This window comes from Polyodon spathula, chromosome 38 (assembly GCF_017654505.1).
Source record: "Polyodon spathula isolate WHYD16114869_AA chromosome 38, ASM1765450v1, whole genome shotgun sequence".
NCBI classification, from domain to species: domain Eukaryota; kingdom Metazoa; phylum Chordata; class Actinopteri; order Acipenseriformes; family Polyodontidae; genus Polyodon; species Polyodon spathula.
The window spans coordinates 1,078,388-1,102,399 of record NC_054571.1 but is presented as its reverse complement, the minus strand read 5'-3'; the positions used below and the strand labels follow the sequence as shown (position 1 = coordinate 1,102,399).

At 41.5% G+C, this 24,012-nt stretch overlaps 1 protein-coding gene across 1 annotated transcript in view; it reads left to right on the top strand.

Moving 5' to 3' along the window:
- Positions 1-24,012, top strand: part of olfm2a (olfactomedin 2a) — a 49,816-nt gene that overhangs the window by 20,136 nt on the left and 5,668 nt on the right. The window contains exons 2-5 of the mRNA XM_041235769.1: positions 1,295-1,444; positions 6,939-7,094; positions 16,371-16,590; positions 19,697-19,803. Of these exons, the coding sequence (XP_041091703.1) occupies positions 1,295-1,444; positions 6,939-7,094; positions 16,371-16,590; positions 19,697-19,803 (633 nt within the window). The remainder of the gene's footprint in view (positions 1-1,294; positions 1,445-6,938; positions 7,095-16,370; positions 16,591-19,696; positions 19,804-24,012) is intronic.

Here is a 24,012-nt window from a genome sequence, read left to right as displayed (position 1 = left end):
ATCTGCCCAGCTGAATTTAAGCTGCAGTCATAAAGACCATTTGTACAACTCTGAAGCTAGCAGCAGAAAGCACAGTGAGTACTGTTCCTTAGTTACAAAGGACCCCCTCCTCTTTGTGTCGGTCCACCAAGCTATAAGTGTTGCTGAATTTGAATTACCGGATGAAGATGGATGTCTCTGTGCTTCGGTCGTTGAATAAAGCCCATAAATATTTAAACACCCTACATGAGGAAGCTGCTGGTTTGAGTTATGTGTGGTGGCAGCGTGCAGCATCTAATTAGATTGGAATGAGGTTCTTTACGAACAGGAGAAGGGAAGCGTTTCTTTTTCAATTGTTTAACTCTGCTGTGCCCAGAGGGATGGAGGCACTGTCAGCCTCTTCGATACTGCCCTTTCAGACCTGGCCCATTGACTTTGTCCACTATATCAGACATTGGTTTCCATTTAAAAAAGCATGGCATCCAGAATAACCTGCTCATAATGTAATTAATTTGTGGGCACGCAGTGACATCGTGGTTTGGATCGTTAACACAAGTCACATTAATAAAGCAATTTAGTTAGTATCTACCTAGCTCTTTATCTATCTATCTATCTATCTATCTATCTATCTATCTATCTATCTATCTATCTATCTATCTATCTATCTATCTATCTAAAAGTTGTTTGTTTTTCACAAAAAAAGCCAACTTCCCAACATTTCGGTGTGTGTAACATACCTTTGTCAAGGGAAAGTGTGTTTGAAAAGTGTAAGTACTTCTACACTTTTTGATAATGGTGTGTGTGTGTGTGTGTGTGTGTGTGTGTGTGTGTGTGTGTGTGTGTGTATATATATATATATATATATATATATATATATATATATATATATATATATATATATATATATATATATATATATATATATATAGATATATAGATATAATATAATCATTATTATTATTATTTTAACATACAGCTATGACCAAAAGTTTTGCATCACCCTATAGAATGAACAAATTTTGCTTCATGAAGTTGAAAAAGTACTGTACTACTAGTATGGCTTCTGGTAGACCTTTGCAATATCATTTTGTAGTTGCTTTGATTACAGGATGTTAAACGAGAGATTATGTTCATCTAAGTTTTTAAAAATGAATTACGTCTCAATCCTAAAATTTCAGGCGATGCAAAACTTTTGGCTATAGCGGTCGTGCAGATCGGTGGTTTGAAGCAGTGCTTTGGAAACCTCAGTTGCAAAGATCGATTGATTGACTGATTGCGTAGCTGATGAGTCTCTCTCCCTCCCTGTGTATTGCAGACCCTGTTCCCCAGCCCGGAGGAAGGCTGGCAGATCTACAGCTCAGCACAGGACCCGGATGGGAAGTGTATTTGCACGGTGGTGGCCCCCGCGCAGAGCGTGTGCACGCGAGACCCGCGTAGCAAGCAGCTCCGACAGCTCATGGAGAAGGTGAGAGCTCCTTGGAGCGTAGGCGAGGTTTTAACCAGGTGGCAATGAAAGATCTTAGCGACATGTCCTTACACATCGAGGCTTGTGATTTACTGGGGAATACTCCTGCAGTGAATAAAAAATGTATACCACGAACGATCATTCAATATTCTCTCTCTCTCTCTCTCTCTCTCTCTCTCTCTCTCTCTCTCTATAATTAGATTAGATTATTAGATTAGATTATAATTTCCACACTGATTACTCCAGTGAGAAACCAGTTTTCATGCTATCACATTTTGCATTGTTTTCCATTTAGCTACCTAGAGATTGACGTTTCATTTTTTTTTTTTTTTTTTTTTTTTGTCACTCCAAGCATCTCTTCAGGCATCGCTTAATTGACTCAGGAATTAAAAAAAAAAAACACACACACACCTAACTTGCCGCAGTCTTGTAAATTAGCTTTTTTTACATGGTAATGTAATATGAAATATAAATGTGGCATGCAAATATATCTCTGCGTTGTGTTGTTGGAATATATATAATTGGGGATCCTGGATCATGCACAAAGCATTCATTGAGCATATCTCGACATAGCTTAACTCCCATAGTCTACTCCTATACAGCAGCAGCACTGAAAACAAATGTCAGGCATCAAAGGGTTAAATCAATAACCAGTGACCATCAAGCGATTTGATTTCACGATGTTAATGCTTTGTTTTTAATTGGTTTGTATATTTTTGTTTGTGATATGTATCGTGCAGTATGGAATAAAATGAACAGTAATGCGAAGGGAATTTGCCTATTTGGATATGTCTCTGCATATTGCAGCTAAACTCTGACTATTCTTCAGTAATGTGTGGCCCACTTTACACATTAGGCTAAACTAGTTTTCTGGATATGCAACCTGTTTGGTTGCGCATCAACATTGTTCTAAATGCATCTCGGATTATCCCACTATTATCCCGATATTCGACTAGGAGATTACTTACTGATTGCACTTGAGAATTATAACTAGAGATGTATTGCAATGCAATACCAGTGGATTACTAACTTGTGTCCATAAGGGTGATGAACAAGGCAGTGCTGTAACGAGGACTTCCAGTTCACAGTGCGTCCGTTTGCAGTGGTCCATTTCAGTGCCGCGGCATTCTTAACAGCTCAGCGCCGGTTCTGAGCAGCAGGCATCTCAGTCTTCTTCTCTACTGGGAGACAGACAGGCTGTGGACAGAGACTGAAGGAGAGATTGAGCAAAACATCCCCGTCCTCAGCCCGCTAAAGGTTACAATAGCTGCTCAAGGGCAGGCATTAAGCAAAGGGGCTGACATTTAATGAATCAATCAATTCTGGAAGATTGATACGAGGGCCCGTCCACATGGGGGGGACATGGACACACGGGGGGGGGGCTTCAGTAAGTTTTGCCAGGTGGCTCTCCTCTGGAGGGATGGGAATGACTCCAGTTTTTGTCGTTTGGTTCATCTTTAAAGCCAGTAATAGCGGTGCCACAAATCAAATGTTATCCTAGCCCTAGCAACCAGAAGTATGTTTTAGAGCAATATGCATTTGAAAACCAGGAAAGTGAAAATCAGCTGTATAATTAATTACAGTAAAGAACACACTCAACTCAACCTTAACTATAATGCTAAACACTGTTAAAAGGAAGCTAGATTATTATTTTGCTTTTCCCATATTATCAGTATTCTGTTTAAACTAATAACCGTTATGAAATTTGCCATGTATTAATAACAGTAATAGTGGTTCACAACTGCAAGGATGAACTCACTGCCAAAGCTACACTGATCTCCGTATATACTGTACACTCTCTTGATTTGAAAATCTCTTGAATTTATTTCTGATTTTTGGAAGATCAATGCATTACAAAGCCAGTGCCATGCATTCTCCCACTGTGCCAATGAAAAAGTGATTAAACATTAAAATAAAAAAAACAACAACTCGAGCCCACATAATAATACAAAAATAAAACAGAGCAGAGTGAATAAATAGTCATCGCCCCCTGATCCTTTTGAAGTATCTTTTTTTTCTGAAGTCTTATCAGATCCTCTGCACGGTGTGTCACTGGACAGTTCTGCCCTGGTCTTCTAAGCGCTGCTTCAAGGGGGGGGGGGGATAAACCAGGAGCTCCCAGCGGGGTTCACAGAATTACATCAGGGCCACCCGACTGTGAGTAATGAGAGTCTAGCAGAAGCTTGCCTTGACTGACCCCCCCCCCCCCCCCCCCCCCCCCCCCCCCCCCCCCCCCCCCCCCCCCCCTCTCTGCAATACTGGGACGGAAGCCCATGAGATGGTGATTGTGTCTCAGATAATGCCATCAGCTATTTACTATAAATACCAAAGAGACTCAGAGTGCTTATAAGTTTGGCAAATGGGTTGAATTATTTAATAATGTACAAACCAGCACAAACCAAAATATAGAATCCAACCTACTGACCTGGTTCACACGCCAGAGGAGGCTGTGTGGTCCAGTGGTTAAAGAAACAAGCTTATAGCCAGGAGGTTCCCCAGTTCAAATCCCAGTTCAGCCACTTTGTGTGACCCTGAGCAAGTCACTTAACCTCTTTGTGCTCAGGCTTTGGGGTGAGACGTTGTTGTAAGTGACTCTGCAGCTAATGCATGGTTCACACACCCTAGTCTCCTATCTTGTAAAGTGCTTTGTGATGGTGGTCCACTATGAAAGGCTCTATATAATAAAGAAGAAGACCATTAGCCCCCACCCCCCCCATATAATTATAACAGTGGTATCAAATGGCCAACCTGTAAAGACTAAAACATTACTGTATTCATCCTCCCATATGTAGGATTTGTTCACAAGACCACAATTTGAATGACTTTAATGAAGCAACTCCTGCCTCTTCAGGCTGAAACGCCTCACATATTGCCTTGATAAAGGGCTCTTTACAGAGCTTTAAAGAACGTTTTATTGGATTAAATACAGCTGGATATTCATGACACTATTCTAGATAGACAAGCAGGGGTTCATAGTAAAAATAATAATGAGAAATACAGTCAAGTAGACAAATATTTTTCCTAGTATCTCCACCAGTGTCATTACAAAACAATCTACAATCCCAATAAAATCATGATGAATTGATTACTAATAAAGATCAATTTCCAGTAGTTAAACCTAAAAGTCAAGTTTCAATAATTACAGTTTGTTAACCCTTCGTTCAATTACCTGTTGAATCCTGCCCATTGACCTCCAATTACCTGACTGTAATGATCTCCTCAAAGGTTAATTGCAATCGTTCTCCTGCAGTTGAACTGCTACTTGTTTATTAGCCTCCTTGCTGATTTAGTGACATGCTACCCTGTTGCCCAGCAGAAGTGATGCCCGGTCATGTTGAAAGCGAACAGTGCATTGTTTAGGTAGTGAGGATACGTTTCTACGTGCATGTATGTTTTGACCAATTGTGATGAAACTTGGAAGTTGTTCAGAGAACAGTAGACCTGATTTGACCCAGCTGAATATAAGAACAAGAGTAGGCTGTTTGGCTCATCCAATTCCTAGTAGCTGATCTGAACACGTTGTCAAGTCTTAAAGCATCTCAATGATTCAGCTTCACAAATGTGGTTGGGTACCTGTGACAGAGAGCGAATGAATCCTAGTCAACAATCTCCCTCCCGACTTGAGAGGGCGCTGTATAACAGGACCAGTGTGGCCCAGACTGGATGGTTTGGCAGTTCTTTCCAGGGTCAGTCGGAAATCCAGAAAGGGGGCGGAGTCACAATACCAGAAGTCATCTCCTTAATGCGGGAGGCGATGTGGCAATCGTGGATTGGAGGATATGTGATTGCACTCGCTTCCAAAGGGGGCATGGCTGAGGGTATATCAGGGGATGTGGCAAAGCAATCTGTTCCTTTGCTATGGTTACAGAAAGACCTGTAATGGACGTACGAAAGTACCGTCAGTGTTTAGTCTTGTCTTATCTGTCTGCTTAACTGTTGTTATTTGTTATTCTAGAAGGCTAAATATTGACATTTTACTGTCTAAAGTTGTGGGGGGACGGGGGATACTGTGAAAGTCACAGGCTAGTAGTGTGTGGCCAGCGTTGGAAGCAATACAAGCAGTACATCTGCAATGCGTGCTTTGCACCAGGTTTCGGACGTTGTCTTGTGGAATCCTGGCCCATTCCTCTTGTACTTTCTGAATAAGCATCTGCCTGTTCAGTGGTCTATGAGCTCAAGAAGCCACATGTCTCCCAGTTCATAGCCTGTCATTGACAGAGTGTGCCTGGCTATACCGTCTCGCCAGGTTTAAAATTGATGGCTGTGAGCACCCAAGACGGCGAGCAACAATGTGGTTCCATAGTCCAGCCTCCAACATGCCGATTGCACGAAGGCGCTGCTCTCTTGACAGATGTGGCATATTGGTGTTTTTCTGTGATTTTTCTTTATTGCTTTTATTCAAGCTTGCAATTCAACAGCTGAAATCACTCCAGATCCAGTGTCCAGTCAACTGTCTCACTAATTAGGTGATTAAGAGCTTCAGTCACAGTCTCTCAAGCGTGTCATGGTCAAGGATGAATGATCGAGTGATTGAAAGGAAACCAAAAACATTTCGTCAATGTCCATCATTTGTATGCCTTATTTTTTAAAATAAATGTGTTATAATAGTGATAAGTTTCTTTTGATGCTCAGTATACAGTAATCGATGACAACAATGGTGCTGTGTAGTCTGGGTTTGATGCTGGCTTAGTTAATCACTTAGTGTGATAACTGTCCATTTAGTTTCAATCAATTGCATTGAACACTGTCGCTATCCAGGTTTGGTTTTCCTAATTGCATTCGTTTTGTAACTCTGTATCTCTGTAAAAGCAGAAAAGAAAAAGCAATATCATTGCAACCGTTAATCAGGTTTCGTTTGGCGACATTTGTGATGACAAGTCAAAACTCGGGGGATATTCGCTCCTGTCATATAAGCGCATTTAAATTGTGTTTACAAGATCTGTAAGCTTTGCAATCTCACTCTCAAACACAGAGCAGGAATGGCATTGTTTAATGTAATCTCTTTCACAACTGGGAAATACAATTGCCTCAAAAAATGATGCAACATGTCTCAGAACTACAGTAATTGGAGCTGTTTCAATATAGAGATTTTTACAAGACAAATCTTTTTTAAACTGAAAAGAAAATCTGCAGAAGTTTCTGTTGGGCTGTGACTGCTGTAGGGCTTATAGTGGAAGAGCAGCAGTCAATCCATAAACTTTGATTTATTAATCACCCTGTTGCTCTGTTTACAGTCTCAGCTAGCTACCCAAAGGCCGTTTCCTTGCTGTACTTTGCTATCGTCCACGTCACAGAACTGTTTTTTTCAACATATTCCCAATAGTTTTGATAATTTCATTCACACGTCATGTGTGATTAAACAAAGAAGAGTATTTTGCGAATGCGCATTACTGTGCATCGTTTATCATTTACTGTACAGTGTATTCGTTGATCGAATCTCGATGAAGCTTGAATTTACACGTTCTCTAGCACACGTTCTGTTTTATCTTCCCAGGTGCAGAATATCACCCAGTCCATGGAGGTGCTTGACTTGAGAACAAATCGAGATCTGCAGTACGTGAGGAACACAGAGGCTCTGATGAAAGCGCTGGACAGCAGGTTGAAAGTGGCGGCCGACAGCCAGAAACCTCTGAACCCCAAATCCTTTCAGGTATGGCAAAGAATATCACCTTAAAAGGACCATACCTTCCAGGTGTTATGTATGCATTGTGTGACTCCCTGCCGTTACGGATTCTGTCCACAGTCAGTGAGATGATATGAGGTTTAAAGGGTCTAAATGCAGATGACGTTTGCATTGTGGTTAAGGTGCTCGCTTCCAGTGTGTGGGGGCGCCAGTTCACACCCAACTTACGCCCTGTCACATATAGATGTTGGACAAAACACAGCTTTGTTGCATTCATAACTGTAACACCCTCAACAGCGACACATTTATACTACTAGAACAAACCCTTCAATGTCAAAATGAGTTTTGATTGGTCTCATTTCCCAGGGTAAATAGCCCCAGTTCTGCCCTTAGTCCCTCTAGCAGGCAACCTATAGAAGGTAAGGCATCCTTATCAAAACTCTCCGATTGGTCAAAATCCTACAGATCTTGGCTCCCCTCGGTCTGGGCTCACGCTGAGACTACATGGCTGTCAAGCGTACAGCAGCATGTGTGACTAATGCTTTTCGGTTCTTACATTCAGTCTTATTGTACATAATTATAACAAACTAGCATTCAATAGTATCTGATTACAACATCGTGCAGTACATCAAAACTAGCATTCAATTGTGTTCAATTTGCCTTTTAATGCAGTGTTTCATTGGTCATTGTCAATAGTGTGCAATTCCTGCAATATAGTAGTAATAAAACACAGCTAATTTGCTTACAGTGAACGTGCTGATTTTTTATGGTGAGACATTAACCCCGCAGGTGGTGTTGTAATAAATCTCCTCCTAGCAGCTGGTCAGTTAACAGCACTGACATGAGCACGAGACCCGTTACCTCTCAAACACAGAGCTCGCTTGACGTTCGCTTTTGAACCATGTGGTTTGCGGTTCAGCCCTCGTCTTTCCATTCAGTTCAAAGGGCTGAGATTCATTACACTGTGAATGGCTCAAGGTGGCGTAAGCATTTGTGGCTGGAGTCCACATCGCCTGGTGATATGCTGCAAGCACTTGAATCAAAACGCACCACCCCACTGAGAAGACTGAAAAAAAAAAAGACAAAACGTTTATGACGTTTCTTCTAGTTTTTCTACGCCAACGGAATCCTGACACCCTCTAATACATAGAAGCGGCACCTCCCTGTTTCCCTGGACTTTATTAGAGGAAGGATCACAACCCAGGACTCTTCCAGGTAAGCTAAGTAGCTGCTTCAGCAAGATGAGTGCCGTTTCATATTAGCCTGTTTATTACCTTTCGTCTGCCTGTGTTACAGCTCCCTAACACACACGGAAAAGGTAAATCTTGAATTAACTTAGAAGTACATCAGATGGATTGCACAGCAGCAGTGTCTGACTCATATCTGACTTCTCTCTGTTTGCAAAGCAAACCTTGTCCTCATCCTAAATGATTTGCCCAGCCAAGTGCATCGGACAATTACACTGTGAATCACCTATCACGGTATACTTGAATTGTTGATTTGTATGGCGCCGCGGTACTCTAATTAAATGTAGGTGCTGAGTGAATCTGCTAGTTAGGTGGTCGTGAAGGAGCAAAGCGCACTGGAGCTTGGTTTGAAGGGTAAACCTCGTGGTGACAAATTCTACTGCACAGTACACCGGCCAAGAGACAATAGAGAGGGAGAGCGCCCTCTATGAGCCAAAAATGCCACAGCACTACGACATACAGCTATGGTCAAAAGTTTTGCATCACCTTGAATTTTAGGATTGAGACATCATTTTTAAAAAAGACTAAACAATATCAATGTATTTTAGATCTTTTATTTAACATCTTGGAATCAAAGAAACTACAACATTATATCGTAAAAGTCTACAGTAATAGTAGTACAGTATTTCACGTTAGATTTCGAAATGTCTTAATTTTTTCAATTTTTGCCAGTTTGCCATTAAATATATGGAAAACTACAAAGCAGTATGTAATTAAATATGTTATTGTCATATTATTCAGCAGGTTTCATTCAACTTTATGAAGCAAAATGAGTTACTTCTATAGGGAGATGCAAAACTTTTGGCCACATCTATACTTTCAATTGACTGTAGAAAGTGCAGCAAAGCCTTGTGGCAAAGTGGTTTGTAGTGCACAGGTGCAGTGGTGATGCGGTGCTCAGGAATGAGAGGCACAAGACAGCTCATGGTGAAAAAGCAGCTCTTTATTTGCTGACAAATAATAATACCTGGCTCTACACAATGATGTGTATTGCTCAGGCAAACCATGGGGTTCAGTCTCAAAATAATAATACACTAAACAAGACACACACAAACACAACACAGTCACAAGTCCAGAGTGAGTGCTCTTAGTGAAAATGGTGATTTACAGGTTTATTCATGCACAATGGTGAAGTGGAGTCCTGTTTAATTGCTGGTGGTTTATCTACAGCTCCCAGAGGTTAGCCTTCTATAATGACAAGCACAGACAGCTAGAAACAAACAAAACACTTAACACTCGTCCTAGTGGTAACCATTTCAAAAGAAACAGCTCGCTGGGGCCACTCCCCCTAAATATCCCCTCGCCACGCCCTCTTTCGGTGGCGTGGCCAATCACGTCTCCTCCAATCCGTGACTGACACATCTCCTACCGCATTAAGGCAATGACTTCTGGTATGGTGGCCTCGCCCCCTTCCTGGATGACCAGCTTCAGAGTGACCCTGGAATGAACTGGCAAGCCATCCATTCTGGGGCGCTCTGCTCCGATTATACCGTGCCCTCACAGATCGGGAGGGAGATTGCTGACTCGGGTTCATTCACTCTCTGTCACAGGCCTATATATCCTTTTTCAGTACCGTTATATGTAATCAGTCTAAGCCATGACTTACAGACCATATGCAAAGCAGTAATGGAAAAAAAAAAGTTGGCCATAGCTTTTTCTCCATTTTATAATGAAGGTGATGAAACGAACGTCTGGTATAAGGCCCTTTGTCTTAACCGAGAACCTTTTTATAATTGCATTTTGGTGGATAATTAAAATTAAGCCATAAATCAAGCCGGGTGCATGGATAACAGGGACAGGGGAAGATTGAATACTCCTACAGTCTTGGAAGTGCAGACTAACAATAAAGGCCACTGCTTCACACTCTGGGCTGTCAAAACACACTGTTCCCGTTTCTTTACAGACATTCGTTCTCGCCTCCTCAGACTGTCTGCAAGGAAGGTCAGAAGTTTTATAACAGAAACAAACCCTCCTATAAGAATGTTTCATAGTAAAAGCAAAGTGTGATAAAGGGTTGTGAAGGCACGGCAAAGCAAAGTAAACGTTGTTAGGCAGCTTCTTGATATTATTGGTGGAGACCTGAAGCAGAGGGAGGCTGCTAAGAGAATGTAAGAGCTTCCCTTTCTCTTTCCAGCAGCACAGAGCAGTGGGAAGCTGTTCAGAGAATATAAGAGCTTCCCTTTCTCTTTATTATTATTATTGTCATTTTCTCAATAATTCTACCTTTTAGATCCCCCTAATGTGAAGACTTGACATGCTGGTCTGTGAAAATTGAATAGCGACGCTCCCCTTTGTTCTGCGAACGATTTTTGAATCTATTTTTGTGATCCTGTTATACTGGCTGCTCTCTTTTCTTCAGACTTTTTTTTCATTTCGGTTACATGAATGGAATCATCAGAGACCTCCATTTACTTCACAGCCAGGAACAGTATCATGATGTGACTTGGAGTCAAATGACACTGCTGTGTAGTTCTTTATTAATCTACTGATTACCACAGTAAATGGGCATGGCAATTTTGCAGTTTTCCCATGGCTATTTACCATCTTTTACCACGTTTTTCAAAGTATTCTAATATGCTAGACTAAGGACAGAGAGCAGTCTTCACACAGAGAGTGGTGAGGGGATGGAATGGATTACCTAGTCATGTTGCTGAAGGAGACTCTTCTTCACACAGAGAGTGGGGAGGGGATGGAATGGGTTACCTAGTCATGTTGCTGAAGGAGACTCTTCTTCACACATTTTTGTGGGGAGGGGATGGAATGGGTTACCTAGTCATGTTGTTGAAGGAGACTCTTCTTCACACAGAGAGCGGTGAGGGGATGGAATGGGTTACCTAGTCATGTTGCTGAAGGAGACTCTTCTTCACACAGAGAGTGGTGACATGGAATGGTTACCTAGTCATCTGAAGGAGACTTCTTCACACAAAGAGTGGTGAGGGGATGGAATGGGTTACCTAGTCATGTTGCTGAAGGAGACTCTTCTTCACACAGAGAGTGGTGAGGGGATGGAATGGGTTACCTAGTCATGTTGCTGAAGGAGACTCTTCTTCACACAGAGAGTGGTGAGGGGATGGAATGGGTTACCTAGTCATGTTGCTGAAGGAGACTCTTCTTCACACAGAGAGTGGTGAGGGGATGGAATGGGTTACCTAGTCATGTTACTGAAGGAGACTCTTCTTCACACAGAGAGTGGTGAGGGGATGGAATGGGTTACCTAGTCATGTTGCTGAAGGAGACTCTTCTTCACACAGAGAGTGGTGAGGGGATGGAATTTACCTAGTCATGTTGCTGAAGGAGACTCTTCTTCACACAGAGAGTGGTGAGGGGATGGAATGGGTTACCTAGTCATGTTGCTGAAGGAGACTCTTCTTCACACAGAGAGTGGTGAGGGGATGGAATGGGTTACCTAGTCATGTTGCTGAAGGAGACTCTTCTTCACACAGAGAGCGGTGAGGGGATGGAATGGGTTACCTAGTCATGTTGCTGAAGGAGACTCTTCTTCACACAGAGAGTGGTGAGGGGATGGAATGGGTTACCTAGTCATGTTGCTGAAGGAGACTCTTCTTCACACAGAGAGTGGTGAGGGGATGGAATGGGTTACCTAGTCATGTTGCTGAAGGAGACTCTTCTTCACACAGAGAGTGGTGAGGGGATGGAATGGGTTACCTAGTCATGTTGCTGAAGGAGACTCTTCTTCACACAGAGAGTGGTGAGGGGATGGAATGGGTTACCTAGTCATGTTGCTGAAGGAGACTCTTCTTCACACAGAGAGTGGTGAGGGGATGGAATGGGTTACCTAGTCATGTTGCTGAAGGAGACTCTTCTTCACACAGAGAGTGGTGAGGGGATGGAATGGGTTACCTAGTCATGTTGCTGAAGGAGACTCTTCTTCACACAGAGAGTGGTGAGGGGATGGAATGGGTTACCTAGTCATGTTGCTGAAGGAGACTCTTCTTCACACAGAGAGTGGTGAGGGGATGGAATGGGTTACCTAGTCATGTTGCTGAAGGAGACTCTTCTTCACACAGAGAGTGGTGAGGGGATGGAATGGGTTACCTAGTCATGTTGCTGAAGGAGACTCTTCTTCACACAGAGAGTGGTGAGGGGATGGAATGGGTTACCTAGTCATGTTGCTGAAGGAGACTCTTCTTCACACAGAGAGTGGAGAGGGGATGGAATGGGTTACCTAGTCATGTTGCTGAAGGAGACTCTTCTTCACACAGAGAGTGGTGAGGGGATGGAATGGGTTACCTAGTCATGTTGCTGAAGGAGACTCTTCTTCACACAGAGAGTGGTGAGGGGATGGAATGGGTTACCTAGTCATGTTGCTGAAGGAGACTCTTCTTCACACAGAGAGTGGTGAGGGGATGGAATGGGTTACCTAGTCATGTTGCTGAAGGAGACTCTTCTTCACACAAAGAGTGGTGAGGGGATGGAATGGGTTACCTAATCATTTTGCTGAAGGAGACTTCTCCACACAGATGGCAAACGTTAACTGCATTTGTTTTTAAGTGATCAAAAATCTGTATATTTACACTATTCTTTCAATTTTCATGAGGGTCTACGATTGCACGACAACAGGTACATTTCACAGAAAATGTAAAATCCAGAATTTTTTTTTTTTTAAAATACAGCTCTACCTGTAACGTTATTTCTCTAGACCTATTTTTAGAAATAAGACCGGGCCTTGGTTTAATTCATCAGTAACTACAAAACATTCAGTGGTGGTATTTTGTTTGCAGTAATGCTAAAGAAAAATGCTGTACAATTCAATGACAAATGGTCTGAACTTCATTGCACCCTAAGCATTTATTTTCACTGACTTGGTTTAATTACAGCACAGCACAGCACAGCACTCTTTATTTCTCTATCAATATAGACCTCAGTGTCTTGTCTTTTTAGCCGGCACACGGCTGCAGAATCAGGAGCAAGGCTTGCAAAGTGGAGCTGCAAAAAATAGATAGTCACTGCACGAAAAGACAAGTGTCAGCGCTCCATCAAACTCTTCCTATTGTGTAGCCCTGTACAGGAAAACGCATATAAAAGCATGCATCGCTTGCTCATTAATGTTGCAGATGCCTGATGCCGCGAAATACTTGGAATAACAATCGTGCATCAACCTCAATGTGACAGAGAGGAGAGAGCTGAATACACACGGCACAATATCACACCCGCCTCCTGTTTTCAGTTGGAAAACCTTTTTGAGTGACGCTGACATGAGAGTACATTTTTAATTGGAGCAAGCTCATTAGAGGACACTTCACCTTTCAAGAGGAGGCCGCACCAGCTATGACCTGCTGGTGTTTTTGAAGGCATTCAAGAAAGGCTTCTAATCGAAACCTTTGTCGTTTATTAAGTCTCTTTTCAGATTTCTGAATTCAGCACTGTCTAATGCTGTATATGTTCTATATCCTGTGTAGACCATAGATCGATAGCAAGCTTTGACATGCAGAGTTTGGATGCACTTTACAATACAGTTGCATGAACTGGGAACAAAAGTCCAGTGTAGCTACAGTGTAGTCAATGCACATGCATTTTAGTAGTGTGTCCAAGAATTGTACTGCAGCACTGTTATGGTGAATCAATATGTTTTATATCCTTTTACAATAGAGGCAAACCCCATGTAGTATCACGCCAATGCACCAATGTTGCCCCTTATGATCATACACAGCAAGGCTGTACACAAGGTGGACCAGGGTGAGGGTTGATAAAGTAACTACATACTTGGAATCAGATTACGTTTTCAAGTAACTTTTTTTATATTAAGGTATTACTTTTTAAAAAAAAAAACTGGAATATTGAAAATAAATCTGACTTTGTGCTGTTGTGCCTCAGTTGGAAATCTTGCAGCATCAGCAGTTGGCAGAAGCACCTGTGTGCATATTATTTTTCCTTAAGTGTCTGGTTTATTCTGCTCTACCGGCATTAAAATGAATACGCTGGCCTCAGATTGGAATGGGCAGCGCTGTGTTATGCAGTGAGAGGAGAGTTAAATCTCTATAACAGTGAATGCAGATGAGCCTGGTTGCACAGTGATTAAGACTCTTGCTTGCGATGCAGAGGGTCGCCAGTTAACGCCCAGCCTCCATCCTGTTACAAGAACCATAAAGAGAGAAACAGACAAACTGCCTTCTCTGACCTCTGTATTAATGTTCAGTAAGTGATATGTTATTTTATTAGGGGGAAATATTACTGCAGGCATTTGGAAATATTGAAAGGGATACATAGTATGGTGGTTCTAGTTCCTCCACAGTGACCTTTAAACACATTTTGCATTTGCACTATTTTTGACCTGGTTTTTTAAACACTCCCTGGGCAGTTGGCTGCTCAGCTCCATTGTTAGGTTTCCAGGGGATTTTCCAGTCTTGGACGCATCACCTTAACTGCATTTAATTGCTGGTGTTGAGTTTGTGCTTACTCTCATAGAAGTGATGCAGAGCGACATTTTCCAGCTGGAAGACTGAGGGAAAAATCAACGACAAGACACAAAAGGAACAGAACCCAAGTAGAGGGTTGGCAAGCTCTCCCGTTGAATTTCCAGCCTTCTCTGAAAGGCGACCGGAAAAGGGCTATGGATATTGGGACACTGGGCTGCCACCCTACCATAGCCAAATCACAGCAGAGTGTAGTAATGCATTGTAATGGCAATAAACAAAACAAAGCATGATAAAAAAAAAAAAAACACAGTGCATTGGGAAAAGCATGGGGAAACTGCAGAAGTGCGAAGTGCAACAAAGCATAGGTATGGTAAAGAATAGAGAGGTGTGGTAAAGCATATTAATAAACATGGCAAAGCTGGGGAAACTATGGTAAATACATAGAAAAAGCAGAGTGAAAGTGTACTGTGCAATAATACACTTTTTATGGGTTTATCCTGGTAAACTTTTATAAGGACGTACTTTTTTTTTTGCCCTTGGCAATCCTTGCAGAATAGTCCACAGATGTCCACTGAATGAAATCTAAGAATCTAGGAAACTAATAAAGGTCTGGCCTGGTCATTATCACATTATCTTGGATTGTGATCAGATCTCAGAAAACTAAGCAGGGTCAGGCCTGGTCAGGGTTGTTGTGATGTATCCTGGAGAATTTTCACACTGGTCCTTGGTTATTTAATTAAAAACGAGATCTTAGTCGTTACTGGGCTGATAGAGTATCTGACAGCCCAGCTATAGACACATGCCTGTACTGCATGGGGAACCCAAAGAATGACAGAAGACATAACCACCAAATCGTAAATAGATTATGACTCTCCTTGCAACAGGATAGGACCTGTAACCTTGGATTTATGGAAAATAAATACGGTCTGGAACATTGCGTGATATAATGAGAGATATTTAATGAACGTTCGTGGAGTGCTGTACATTGTATAACGAAAACAATGTAAGGATAGTGGGAAGTATGTTTAACCCTACATTAAACAGCTGTAATGTTTATTTCTGGTTTGGTCCTTTCTGAAAGTGTATTTTCCCACAGTTATACTATGCGTTGACCATAGTTTACCCTGGTTTGCCATGCTTGTTAATATGATTTACTGTTTTATTTTAAGGGTCGTTTTTTTTATTTTTGATTATTAACTGTTAGCTAATAAACATGTTAATGTACATTATTTATTTAATGTTAACTGATAGTAAATAATATATAATAGGCCAGCTAAAACTACAAACACCAGAGCTCTATGGATGATCAATCAAACACCAGAGCCCTATGGCTAATCAATACCCAGTCGATCATATTCTTGAAATTGGTTCAAATTGTTACTGAGGTAATGTTTAGCAAATTAAATCAGGTTTTACAGAGACTAGGGGGTTAGCTATCTATCAACAACTTCTGCTGCAGAGCCACTTACAATAGGACCTTACAATAGGACCTTACAATAGGACCTTACAATAGGACCTTACAGTAGGACTTTACAATAGGGCGGCGCACAAAGAAGTTAATTGACTTGCTCGGGGTCACACACAAAGTGAGTCAGTGGCTTAGCCAGGATTTGAACCAGGCATCTCCTAGTATCAAGCCCTTCTCTATCCCAAATAAACACTCAGTCTCTGTGTTTCAGGATCTCAAGGTGAAGGTGGGCCAGATGCTCCCCCTGCTGCCGGTGCTGGAGCAGTACAGATCGGACGTGCGGATGATCATGCAGCTGAAGGAGGAGGTGAGGAACCTGTCGCTCGTCCTGCTGGCCATCCAGGAGGAGATGGGAGCCTACGACTACGAGGAGCTGCAGCAGAGAGTCATGATGCTGGAGGAGAGGCTCCACGCCTGCATGCAGAAACTGGGTGAGTCGTCTTCACAGCCTGAGCAGAAACAGGGGTTTAGATCTTGGCTGGGCTGACGCTAATGATGTCCGACTTGTCAATCTTGGAGCAAAGAAGAGCCATCTGCCCTGAAGGAGGAACGTTTCATTAGGAAGATCCAGAGACGGATGGTGACATAATTCTGCTGATGTCTTAAGATCAGCACAATATGCCCTCCCTCACTGGTTAAAACATGTTCTCACCCTGGGCTGCAAGGCTAGCTTGGGAGGATGCTACCCTAAAAACAGTGCAGCAATAATGCCATGATGTTTGAATGCCTGCATTGTAGATGTCACAGCTGCAGCACAGTCCACTGGCCCAGAGCCAATAGAGAGTGGGACTGCCCTCTAGTGAGTCAAAAATGCCACAGCGGTCACCCTGCGATATACAGATGGCCATAGCTGTATATTTAGCAGTCAGCTTGAGCTTTTATTAAAGAAAAGTGTATGTCAGCTAGGAATCTCAAGACATTGAAATATCTTTGTAATAACCGCTATGCCACATATTTATAAGATATAGGATGGCTTTGATCGAGATTACAAAGAATAATAAAACAGCGATGGCCTTTTGCTTTATTGTCATCCCCCCAGTTTCTTTTATTATTCCTTTAATAATGGATGATGCAGTTATTATTATTGTATTTGTGATAGCTTTTAGCTCGTAGAAAACAGAATATTATATTCAGTAGAGATTGCGCGACTCCCCCTGTGATAGCGTCTTTACATTTTGTTGCGGTGTATGGAGAACTCACCTTCTTCTTGTGATAAAGCTGTCGCTGAAACAGCTCTTCAGTTTGTGCTGTTGTGCAATTTTAAACAGCTTGCGGGGTCTTGTGGGGAAACAGCCTGAATGAAACAGAGGGTCAGTCCCATTTTCCATTGACTTTGAGTACGTGCCTCAATGACAACGGCTCCTTTGGGGATTTTACTGTGGCTGCCTCAGCACATCGCTGACAAAGGTTTCAACCAAGGAATTATTCAAGTGCAGCAAATCTCTGTTTTCACCATATGGTCAAATGGCTACTTTGGGGGGAAAACAACATATAGCCAACATCGCAGGTGTTAAAAACAAGCTGGAGGCAGTTCAGAACTTGTCCAGACATAAGAGAAAATGCAGAGATGAATTAACCCTTTCACGATCAGGCACGTAGTTTTTCGAGATTTACGATTATACTGTAAATACAGTATAATCGTAAATCTCGAAAAACTACTCACTTCTAAATCTTTTGTAGTCATTTTTGTATTACTTTAGTATAAATATATGTTAATTTGGATTCATATGTTGTTTTTTTCTGACTTTATGTGAACGAAAAGACACACATTTGCCTGTTTTCCCATTGGAAATAGTGATATTTTGAAATATCACTGTCCTGGTCACAAAAGCAAAGTTTGTGGGGAATAATAGCCATTTTCTATACTTTTGAGGCATAAGCAATTAGGAAATAACACTTACTACCCAGGAACAAAAAAATATTTGTTACACTGTGTTATTTGTTGAACTCAGAAGTTTCAACCACCCATTTGAAGACAAAGGGCTTCTCAAAAGTGTCTTCTCTCTAAGTAAAGCTGGTATACCAGAGTGTAACCATTAACCTGTCCCCCCCTGCAACTCTCTGCCCCTAGTGGTTGTAGAAAATAATACATAGGACACATTTTAACTTTTTAAAAGTCATGGGTTGGGCTGGTTTTGTTTTCACTGTATTTCACAGTTTAAAAATAGGTATTTTAAGATATTTCATAATTTGATCATAATACGACAAATGTTCCTTAAATATTTAAATGTTCACCTGAAAAACAGTCAATGCTAAATTGTAGAATATCTCGTTTTCTATGTCCGCCTTTTAAAGACATTCTATTTTCACCATTACCAAATTATGAAACAAAATAAAAACCTGAAAAAATGTAAAAATAACAACAGACATGTGAAACATCCCCTTCTTGTACTGGACACAGCAATCTTAAGCAGAAATATTGAAGATTTTGAATGCATTTGGTGTCTCTTTTTGTTGAAGACATTTTAAAGTGCGGTCAGTAATTTATTGGAAGCAAACTAAACCATCTGCCTTGTTCCTAAATGCAATGTAACAATGGCAGGCCAAGTTATCATTTAGAGATATCTCAAATGGCATGTTAACATATCTTAAAATAGAGATACTTGGAAAGGATTTGAGATATCTTAAAATATTTAGATGTATCTGGAAGTAATTCAGAGATATCAGTTTGGCTTGCCAGTGTAACAGGTAGTGAGTCAACAAGGTAAATGTTTGCTGTATTTATTTTTAAGTGATCAAAAAATGTATATTTACACTAGTCTTACAGAAATGGGAATTTTCACAGGGAACTGGCTATAGATATTACACAACAGCAATGGGGAAATTGTGAAATCTGTGATAACCAGGATACAGCCTTAGTTATGGGATGTGATGCCTGAAACAGAACACTGTATACAAAGTCGTTCTAAGCAAACAACAAGAACACATTCGTTAAGACGACTTTGCTGTGACACAGCCGCCTGAAATGTGTTTGCATCAGAGGGCTTGTTTGGAAATGGAAATCCTGCCACATTTTAATGAGCTGAATTCTTGAATCTTTCTTAATTAGCTCTCTTTTACAAAACATACAGCACTGGGGTGCTGTGTAAGAAGCTCATTCTCACCCACTCAAGGCCAGCAACCCTGTGGCTGTTCTGGCCTCTTGTGCAGCAGATCTCAGCTTGTATCGTCCAGCACCCTGCACCATATGCTATATATAGTGTTTTTTTTAATTAGTATCATTAATTAGTCATTTAGCAGAAGCTTTTATCCCAAGTGACTTACAGAGACTAGGGGGTGAGCTATGCAGGGTCACTTACAATAGGTTTTACATCTCATCTGAAGGACGGAGCACAAGGATGTTAAGTGACTTGCTCAGGGTCACACACAGTGAGTCATTGGCTGAGCTGGGATTGAACTGGGAACCTCCTGGTAACAAGCCCCTTTTTCTAACCACTGGACCGCCAAAGCCTGCGTATGCCACAGCGGCAGCAGCATTTCGATCACCTGCGTTCTTTATGCTAATCGTTGTTTCGTCTCGTTTTTTTCTTTGCTCAGGCTGTGGGAAGCTCACAGGGGTCAGCAATCCCATTACTATCCGAGCGTCGGGGTCCAGATTCGGATCGTGGATGACTGACACTATGAGCCCCAGTGCAGATAACCGGGTAAGGAAACAGAGACCAGTGTACCGTCGGCCGCATCAACCAGTCTTTATATTTGTAAGCGCCGTCTACAGCTGTGGCCAAAATTTAGCACCAAGAATTTGGGGAATTACTTCATTTGGAAAAAAATAAAAACTATGTGATCAATAATGTAGTTCTTTTATTTAACAACATTGTGTAATCCAAAAGAAACTACAAAATGATATCGCAAAAGTCTACCGGAAGCCATAACAGTAGTAGAGTGTTTCATGTTAGATTTCGAAATGTCACATTTTTTCAAATGTTGTCTGTTTTTGGTTAAGTATATGGGAAAACTACAAAGTGGTATGCAATTCAATATGTTATTATTAATGTCACATAATTCAGCAGGTTTCATTCGACTTTATGAAGCCACCCGTGTTAATTCTACAGGTTGATGCAAAACCTTTTGGCCAGAGCTGGCGTGCACAGCAATGTATTTTATCAGAACAAAAGGGAACTGGATCCAAAGTGGCCGATCACTAGAGGGGACCGGCACTTACATGAATACACATCGGGTGATCCAGCCTGTGTTACACATCTCTACAGCAAGGCAGCAACTAGAACTGAAGAGCCGCTCCTGAATTCAAGGGAAAGCGCACGAACACTCGCAGTGCTGCACTTGCAATAGGAACCACTCCAAATTATTGCAAGCATCTTTAAAAAAGTAAATAATGCAAACACATAAATATGTACATCCCGCTATCTTTAACTTTATCTTTAAGAGAGAGAGAGAGAGAGAGAGAGAGAGAGAGATAGATAGATAGATCAGGGATAGAAACAAGACTCCTATTGCATAGCAGTTTCATCCCCATTCGAGGTTTTAGTACGAGCTTGATCAGCCACAGGTTACAGGTAACAAGCTCAGGTGAGTCTTATTATTAAACACTTAGTAAAACCAGGAATGGATTATACTGCTATGCAGTGAAAGTCTTATCTCCATCCCTGCAGTTAATGTAATACAAGATACATTTACTGTAATGCATATATCCATTATTTAGGTGAATGGTTCTCAAAGTAGGGGGTCTTTATTTGTTATGAATCTATCCCTCGTTTACACAATACAAATATAGCTATACTATATATTTTTAAGTACCTGTAAAGGTATTTTTTTTCTCGGGGGAGTCTAGCAGTCACTTTAAGAGCCCAGAAGTCCAGATTTAGTTTCTGTGGCTGAAGGAAAAGATTTTCTTTCTCTGTGACTTGTTAATCTTGATTGAAAGAAGCTTTCAAGTCTGAAGACAACAGTGATGGGAGGCAGGCAAGGGATTAAGCGAAACCCCAAAAGATTTTATAACAAGTGGAAAGCAGAACAGGTGAAAGCTTTCCTTGTGAAACAAATGAGGATCCTTTGAGCCTCTGTTTCATTGCATGGGGATTCATAAACACATTATGTCATAGTTCATATTCAGTGCATTATGAGTTATGGCTATAAATGTAGAGCCACAGTTTTCATCTAAAATTAACTGTGAACAGTTATGGAAACAACTCAGAGTAGGTCTCATTTCATATATATATAATATATATATATATATATATATATATATATATATATATATATGCAGATTTCAGCATTACAAGAGCCATTATTGCTTGAAAGTCATGAAATTGCTGTTGTTGTGCTCTTAGTTTTAAATGCTGTGAATGTAGAATGACTTTGACACTTGTACACGAGACTTGCATGTCCCGATTACATCTTAATCCCTAGTTGAACATTACGAATGTGTCCCACCTTAATGGATATTAGGGTATCAATGACGAAACAGGGTGGAATTGAACTACTGGTACATATATATATATATATATATATATATATATATATATATATATATATATATGGAATTATCATGGTATATAAACCCACCTCCACTGTTTTGTTTTCAGACACACTTTCCCTTTGACATTTGATATTTTAAACATGCCGAAATGTGACAGCAGCTTTCTCTAACGACTTGCCTATGTTGACATTAAGGTGCAGCGTGGCAAACCTCTCAGACTGATGAATCGATCGCCCCAGCCCGCAGATTAATGAGCGCTCTAATTACCAGCGCTGCCATCACAGCAAGCCCCGAGCAATCCAAATCAGGCGGGGGCACTCTGCCCACAGTCCTTTTATTAAACCAGCAACCACAGCAGACATGTTGAAGGCAATGAATACATGCAGTCACGTGCTTTTTAAAAGCTTTTCCCAGCTGCAGCATTCGGCCGTTTACTTACTTAATGGCACACAGTACAGCGGTTGCATTAGCACTTCAAAGAGTTCTGTAACAAATATTATTGTTATCATTATTATTATTTATTTTTGCTTTGTCTGGTGAGGTAGTTTGCCTGCGGTCTCCGCTTAGTTTTCCTAATGCATTGCAATTAGCCGTTTTGACTTGCTATGCTCTTGCTGGCTTGGCAGCTCTGCAGCCAGGAGAGAGAAAGGGTGGTCCTCAAGATTTATCCACAGAGCAGGGGGTTATCAGGGACAGGCAGTATGAGCTTTCCCCACATGCCTCAAGCCTGCCCTGGACTGGAGGGAGCAGCCTTTTTCTTAGGGGCATAAGGGAAGGAGCAGTTCAGTCTGCATGCCTCAAGCCTGCCCTGGACTGGAGGGAGCAGCCTTTCTCTTAGGGGCGTAAGAGAGGGAGCATTTTAGTCTCCATGCCTTGTCTGGACTGGACTGGAAGTAGCACCCTTTCTCTTCGGGGGTGAGTGAGCAGTTCAGTCTCCATGCCTTGTCTGCCTTGGACTGGAGGGAGCACCCTTTCTCTTCGGGGGTGAGTGAGCAGTTCAGTCTCTATGCCTTGTTCAGTCTCCATGCCTGGACTGGACTGGAGGGAGCACCCTTTCTCTTAGGGGATGAGTGAGCAGTTCAGTCTCTATGCCTTGTCTACCCTGGACTGGAGGGAGCACCCATTGGACAGCCCACCATAAAGTACAGAATGTCACTGTATGCTAAATAGAAGGCTGATAAGTACGCCAAAAGAAATGCACTGAAAAAAAATATTTGATGCAAAAACATTCATTTTTTGGGGCATTTTGGTTTAGAAAGAAAAATCCCCACACCGCCACTGATTTCAAACAGGGAGCGACCTCAGAAAGACAGGACTTATCCCTTCTACATTTGCAGGCTCCAGGTACCCACCTTTCTTAATACAAAGTAAGAGTCTCTGTGGCTTCAAGCAGAGGCAGGAGAGACCCACTTTACCATCTATCCCCTGACCTCGTTGCGCGGAGCACTTAATCTCCACGTGGGATTCACGGCATAGCTTGCCTAGGTGCTGGGGGAATTAATTAAAGCACAGAAAAGTGGTCAATTTCACCAGACTTCTTCTCTCGTCCCGGGCTGTAACTGTGTTTATGTAATTCTGCTGCTGAACTTTTTTTTAGAAACTTGCAGGCACAAGCAGACATGGAATGAATTAGTGAGCAGGAGAGGGAGGGAAGCAATGGAACTGATGAAATTGTATCGTCTGGTTGCTCACACACCTGTGATCAGCTAACTGAGACCGTGACATTTCCATTTGTTTTTGTTTGTTTGTTTTAATTTAAAAAAAATAAGTAAATGTAATTACATTTTTTCGTTGATTTATTATGATTATTTTGTTTGTTTCTATGTTAAAACAGCATGTGTAAGGGGTATTTTATTATTCATATTTCTTTGTATTATTGTTGTTTTATATAACTTCACAACTATGCTGTGCAACTATGCGTGGGATGACATCATAAGTACTGGAATTTTGACAAATTCTTCACAGTGATTGGTTGCTTGCTTTCTCCTATGCGATTCATAATTACAATCATTAACGGTTCACGTTTTGGTTGTCTCAAATGCTACACCATGTTCGGTATCTGATGCCAACAGCAATCTACTGTGTGTGAGTTACAATAAAACTCAAAAACAGCCATTAAAATAGATACAACAGGGATAGAGACTCCCATTGCAGAGCAGTTTCACCAATTCCAGGTCTTACTATGAGCTTGATTAGCCACCATGTTTGGGTAACAAGCTCAGGTGTGTCTTATTAAACCAGGAATGGATCAAACTGCTATGCAATGGGAGTCTTATTTTCATCCCTGCTGTAAGCAACACACAATGGGTTTCTCTCTGCTCCCAGCTAATACAGAAGCATTAGTGAAAATCACACTTAATACCATTATAACCCTGCAGAAAACTTAGCAGAACTACAGGCAGACCACAGCATTACC